The sequence below is a fragment of the Trichoplax adhaerens genome, genomic scaffold, assembly GCF_000150275.1.
Source record: "Trichoplax adhaerens TRIADscaffold_19 genomic scaffold, whole genome shotgun sequence".
Classification (NCBI taxonomy): Eukaryota; Metazoa; Placozoa; class Uniplacotomia; order Trichoplacea; family Trichoplacidae; genus Trichoplax; species Trichoplax adhaerens.
In genome coordinates, this window is record NW_002060961.1 from 1,329,109 (window position 1) to 1,336,568 (window position 7,460).

At 30.7% G+C, this 7,460-nt stretch overlaps 1 protein-coding gene across 1 annotated transcript; it reads right to left on the minus strand.

The window, feature by feature from the left end:
• Positions 1-4,355: 4,355 nt before the first annotated feature.
• On the minus strand, positions 4,356-4,679 carry TRIADDRAFT_8131 (uncharacterized protein; the record flags this gene model as incomplete). The annotated part of the gene is made up of 1 exon (XM_002116993.1): positions 4,356-4,679. A coding segment is annotated over one exon (324 nt), but the record flags the coding sequence as incomplete, so codon positions are not given.
• Positions 4,680-7,460: the final 2,781 nt, after the last annotated feature.

The following is a 7,460-nucleotide window of genomic DNA, read 5'->3' on the forward strand; positions in this document are numbered from 1 at the left end:
AGCAATTTCATTAACCGTTCATATTATTTGTTGTAAATTACAAAGTGCAANGTTTTCTACAAATCTAGTGTACATAAGCATATTCAAAAGCAAACTATATCGCTTTATTATTTTCGTGAAGAGATTTACGATATCTGTAGATTATATTAAGCAATTTAGATTATTTTATGCAGAAATTAGCAAATAGACTATCATTAACTTTCACATTACGACCTGATGATCGGATTAAGAGTAAATCCCTTGCAATAAACTATAAAAAGCTTTTAATTTCTTTAATAGAAAACAATATGGCTAATTCCATGCGGTGATACGAGTAATTATTAGATCAAAGGCAGCAGAGACAACGAATAAAATACTCCTCGTTCATTCTTTATAGAGCAATGTTACGTTTTCGAAGATCTTCTTTTACTCAGTAACAAGGAAGATTTCGTAATATCTTCTGATGAGTCTAGTAGAGCTAGAGTATTAAACTAAACTTTATTGTTTTAAAACAACGTTTAATAAATGAAGAGAACCGCCGCTAGCGTACCTTGTTTTCGTCCTTTTGACTTTTGTTTTGACTTTTTAGAGCCAATCAAGTTCGCTATTGGCTCTTAGCTTCATCTCCTACTAAGTAGGTAATCCTCGGCTTGTGCTGTAACCAATCTAAATCAATCAACACGGGCAAACCATGATCTCGCAACCGGTCCAATATAGCGCTAACATTAAATTTAAAAATATCTAATTCCGATGCAGATCGTAATATTACAATACGATAAAACTGCTGCTGACGATATAATTTAATAACTCTTGACAGACGTAAATTTTACCGTCGAAAAATTCCCAGTTAGTATTATATGGTCTTCGCAAAGGATAGGATGTGTGTTATAGTACGTGTATAAGTTTTCCTATTGTGTTATTTCATCCGGGGAAGATGGTTAAGGACAGGGTATTAGTCGATTTATCCCGTGATATTTCGAATACTATTGTAATGAAATTTAAAGTGTAGAAACCAAGCTACTAAATTTCTAACAAACTATGATTCTACTTTCTTAGCATTCTGGTCGACTTTACAAAACTTTGACTCCAAATAAAATTGGGGAAACAACCGATCCATAATTTACTAAGAAAATATCAGAGAGTCTGATCAAACAACCTTCCAAATACTTAATTATATGTATTATAAGTAACGAATTAAAAAATGACAGAACTAAAACTGTCATCAACCAAACAACCTAACAAGAAGGAGAATGCTTTGACTTAAAACAGTTCGACCCCAAAGGCCTTTAAATTTCAAAAAATTCCTTAAAAGAATCTTCTTTTGCTCTCTGCTCTAAATCTTCTGATTGCACTATCATTTTTAGGCTTCGCAGAGCCCTTAAAGGTACTTAAATCGAAATATTTACTAACCAATCACTCTTAAGATCCATTTTAGAAAACTACTTTGAACCACTTAAGAAAATAAAAATCATTCAAAGTTCAGACACAAATTGCCTTATGATTCCCTTAAACTACGGTGAGACGCAAGCTATCTACAAGGAATCAGAGCAAAGAATCTGTGTTATCAAAAATCTGACGCAATTACTGTAGATAGAAGTCTTCGATGATATGTTAAAGCCCATAGTGTTATCGATCATGGTAGAGATTGTATAGAGTATATATTACATTTTCTTATAATTTTCTTTTAATAAATAAATTGTTTTGTCGTTTCTAACTGATGAGATAAGAAGACGATACGATAATATAAAGTCTGTTATAAGAGAATCGTAAACAATTCTATCGGAATCTTGCTGTAATAATATTTGAACATTTATGATAGCACATCATAATCCAATACTAACAGGCGATCTTAGTTCACGCCATCCTTTTTTCATTATACGAATTAGAAATTTCTATTGCAAAATTGAACATATGATTTTATTCTAGAAGTTGACAATGATTTGCAGGGAAATCAATTTATTTTACAGATAACGATAGCTACACTTAATACGGAGCCTACCCGAGACCTATATTCTACCGGTGAGAATCATCTTAATAAGAGATGTAGAACACAATGTGTTCGAAACGTCCATCATGAAATAAAAGTATCACTATTATATATAAATCAACACTTAAGGTATTAAATTTAAATAGTTGATGTTAATACATGTATACTTAACTACGCACTAGTTAGGCTCGATTTTTCTACAATTAATAAAAAGATCTTTTGTTGTATATTTACGGAAGAAAATCAGCAATACTTATATATGAGAAGAAGAGTTTATTAACTAAATGAATAATTTAATGTTTCAATGATTGATTAAAGTATCTTATACCTTAATTGATGGAATAGTTACTAATAAATAAATTTAAAATTATATCCAGTCACTTAATAAACTATCGTAAAAATTAAAAGATTAAATTTAGCGAATTTAACATTTGTATATGGTGATTGCAATTAATTACTGACAGTAGGAATCACTAAAGTTATAATATATTCAAGTGAATTGTATGATGTACTGTAATAAATAGAATGCAATTTTACTGAAATGATTCTGTGAATATACATACTGTAATTTAACTTTTTAAAATTAGTCTATAGACGTCCATATCTAGAAGTGCTATTGCAAGATGACTTATCAATGTAAGCTACCACCGAAGAAACTTTAAGCTCGGCAAACAGTTAAGTAAAATTAGTTCTTTAGTTGTGCAACAAAGAATCAAAGGCATTCAAGTTTTTATGAATAGTCAAGGGATAATGTATTTCAGAGACTTTAGAAATGTAGTGATTTTTTTATGTGAATATCGTCATAAAGCTGGTTTGTGACGTATGTGCTCACTCTATAAAGAATAAAAGAGGAATATTTTATTTGTTGTCTCTACTGTCTTGATCTATTATTTATCACTGCATGGAATAAGTTATGTTTTTTTCTATTGAGGAAGCTATATTGTTAACTATTAAAGAAAACAAAAGCGTTCTATAGTTTAATTATGCGAGATTTATCTTAATCCGATCATCAGTTCGTAATGTAACAGCTAATGATAATCTGTTTGCAACTATCTGCATAAAATAATCTAAATTGGTTAATATAATCTACAGGCATCGTAAATCTCTCTAGGGAAATAGTAAAGCGATATAGTTTGCCTTCGAAAATGCTTATATACTCTAGATTCGTAGAAAATTTGCATTTTGAAATCTACAACAAATAATATGAACGGTTAATGAAATATGAAAACTTTAATTGATAGCTGCAATAGCGCCATCTTATACTTATGTTATGTGCTCCATTTCCCTGAATAATTGAAGATATAACTTCAGTCGAGCATGTTCAGCTCACCCATTTAGATTTTTACATCCGTATATCCAATCACGAAAGATTATAGAACAATTTCTTATCTCAGACAATTAACGTAGAAATATTTGTTTTTATCATTTATTGATTTGCTAATAGAGAAGCATTACAGCTAATAAATTTAAGGTTTAGTGAGTGATTAATATCAAAAGGAGCTTCCAAGATGTTTAAAATTGCGAAGTTAAGGTTAGCTATCCGTCGTCAAGTTATCTATATATAGACTTGAATTACTTACATAATATTATGTAGTACATGCGAAATAAATATGATTCATTTATGCCAAAATGTAATAAAGCGTCTTCTCAAAAATAAAGTAAGAACTATCATTTCTTGTAATCTTAACTTTATTACATAAGTTAGGCTCATCTAACCAATTACAGTACTTCTAAGGTAGAATGCGTGTAAAGAGGGTAGAAATGCGAACTATAATTATTAGGAGGGAGGGTGGAATACTAGTAACCATGGATGGTATCTTTATATATTATACTTGATAATTACGGTCTATAATCAAAGATTTTGAACAAACGTTATCCATAATATATGTCTGGTTTCTATCTATCTCATCCCAATGTAGAGATTTATCTACTTCTTTATAATCTGGATAGTTCTCGTTGTCAATTAAATAAGTGACACACGATCGTAGAAAATATCCTGATTTCTGTAAACGTTTAGAATAACCATAGTACATCGTTTTAGATTGCGTAGAAGGTATACATGAATCGAGTAGATCACCATTAACAAGATTAATACTATTAGTTGAAGCACTAGCACAACTTTGATTAGCGCGCATAATCCATGGACCATGATAACTAGTAAATTGCCCAAATATAAAATACTTATCATCAAGCGAGACAAAATGTTGACTCTTTGTCTGACTATAAATGACTTCGTGTAATTCATATGCAAGTCTACCAATATTTGATGACATAGTAACAACTAAATAATCATAAATTTAATTGATTTTTTGGAGGCTAGTAGAAATACATCTCGAATAAAGTATTTTAACGGATGAACAAATTGATAGTTTGGATACTTTGCTATTAGTTGATCAACAAGTTGTGGCTCATCAGTGACTACAAATATTCGCTTTTTAAAATTGACTTTTTGACTAACTAAACGATCATAGAATGCTTTGACTTTGATGATGTATTTGTCAATATTGAAGAGCCTTGTCTCAAGCTTTTTATCAGTATGTCTAATATGGAGACCAACAATCGGCGATTGAAATCGTAATTTTTTCCTAGATTGATCGATAAATTGCTTAAACTTATCATTTGGTCGTACAATGTATTTAGATAATAATCCTATCCACCAAGCTATAGGCTTATATTTAAAGTTGATAGCGTTATAAAAGAGTTCAGAAGGCATCGTATTATGACAAATTTTGGGAATATGTTGTTTCTGTCGCTCTATCAGAACATTATGCATTAATCGAATAATGGATATATTGTGGCTATAAATTGATTCATTTTTAAATTTAGGCCATGTTACTGCAATCTTAGAATCATAATCTGTAAGTTTACACTTTGAAATAGGTTGAAATAAATCTTCAAATCCATTTACACCTTCTGAGCTCATAGGTCTAACACCTTTCAAATACTCCCATTTCTTGAGATCAATCACCATAGTACGATTAGTATTATAGGCAAAATTTAAGCAATAAGACCAGTGATGAATTGTCGACCCCATTCCAGCACCCCATGCATCACAAATAACTTTTTTAGTAGTCGAACAATCGATAGGATACTGTAAATAATCGAGATGATTACGAACAGTTTCGGAGAGATCCAAGCATTTTATTTTCAGCAAGAATAATAAAAACTGCATTAATAATGTAATCAAATACATAACTATTTCTCTTATCGTATCTACAAGTATTGATTTAAAATCAAGCCACAATATTCTTACCCAATTCGTACTTGCTTTCGAAGGTTGATGAGGTTTGTCTTTTGACTTTTCATTTAACTTTGGTGTATTCTGAATCGATGTATTTGAAACAGGTTCTAATTGAATCTTTAATGTTGGATGAATTGTGTTTTGGACAATAACAGATCCCTTTTTTGATGTTTGCATCGGTTTATGCTTAAAAGTAGATGATTGCATTTCATATGTCGATATTCGATTAATAAGTGAATTAGGCTGAGTATTCAGTTTACTATTAGTTTTACTTCTAGATTTATGTTGCGAAGTAGAAGCCGATGAAGAAATGCTATTATAGTCGAGAAAAGAGGTGGGATTGACAATAGTTTTAGCTGTAGCTTTGGATGTTCGAGATGAGCGTAATATTTTGGCGATGCTAGATGTAGATTTAGCAATCATTTTTGTCATCAATCGAAAAGTTTTAGGATCGATAGACGTTCTAATTTTATTATTAGATTTAGTAGCTAATGTAGAAATTGGAGCATTTCTGGATATCGATTTCGAAACTAACTTTGATAGATAACTTTTAGTAGGATTTAGTTTTCCTTTTAATAGACGACAGCTTGTGATAATAGAAACTGAAGTAATACCTGCTTTCGATTTTGAATTTTGGCGAATTGTTACACGATATTTTGTAGACGCAGCAACCACACTTCGAGCAGTGTTAAATTTACGAATTGATCGGAGATAAGAAGCGATAGTCGGCTTAGGGTGACGAACTGATTTAAGATTTTTCGATATTGAATTTATTTTGGAACCAGTTACATTATTCACAATAAGCTTTAATGTCGATTTCGATTTGGATATAGGATTAGATGCAGGTTTTTTGTCTTTATAAGCTGAAGCATTCCTATCCTTATCTAGTAAATTATACCAGAGAGAGATTAGACATCGTTGAATAGATTAACGGTGTGCAATCTTAATTTGCTGTACTTAATTTCGACAATTTTTACTGTATTCTCGTTTATATTAGTATAACACAAAATATTATATTTTATTAGCATTTGACAAATTGATAAATGTGATAACTAGACAATGATTTTATATTGATAGTAATGAATTATTATGTTTTGATCTGCGGATTAAAATGATTTCGTAAAGAGGGCGAATTCGAAACAGTATGGGATATGCTTGTCACGGTACGAACTACCGTGAAGAAATAGATATCTAAATTTGGTTAATATAATATAGTGATATTATATTACAACTAGTCACTTACAATAGGAATTACTCTAATTATAAATGTGTTACAGTAAATTTATTGCTGTGCTGTAATGTATACTGAAATGATTCTGTGAATGGACATATTGTAGTCCGACTGTGAAAAACTAGTTAGTAGATGTTCTCATCCAAGTATTTTTATAAGATGACTTGTGAATGTTAGCTGCTGTAGAAGGGTATATAAGCCCGTCAGATAGTTGAATAAAGCAGTTCTCAATTGTATAGTTATTTTAACGTAGAATCAAAGGCGTCTAAATTCTTGTGAGGTAGTTAAGGGATACTGAATCCCGGAGACTATAGTAATTTAGAGATTTGTTTTACGTTATCCTTGTCACGAAGCTGGTTTGTGACAATGCTATACTTATATTCATATTTGATGCAATAATGGATCCTACCATTGAACTAATGATTTATGATACCAACATGTAGCACTAGATAATGATTGAGAGTGAAAATCAAGTGAATAACAGTTAACATGTTAACTAATGAATAGTAGTCATTATTGCAAAATTACAATTTTAATATTTTAGTGATAGTTATCGATTGCAAAAGTTAAGAGGTAATTTACAATAGTATTACGTAAGGCTATATGAAATATTTTCGAACGCTGTGAAGCTATCTAAATGGAACATGTTTATTAGCTTGCTTATAAATCTGTGGAAATATCCAACTGTGATAAATCTGTTATAACCCCAGAGTTAGGTGCAGATAGAAGTAATCTATGATAAATCAACGAATACAGTATATTGTATTATAGTAAAACCTAACCAGACATTGAGAACATGATGATATTATTTTTGAAATGTTGTATCCTACCGAATTGCTTAGAATTACCGGAATTTAGATCGATTTTCTTCCATTGAATATTTCCAATTTGTAAATAGTTTTGATATTCTTCCATGTGGCAATAGATTGTCCACAGTAAAATGATACAAGCCAAGGAGATTGCATACTTACAGAGTTTTCTTAGCTTCATGGTTAAGAAGAATCTTTAAGATTCGGACTTAA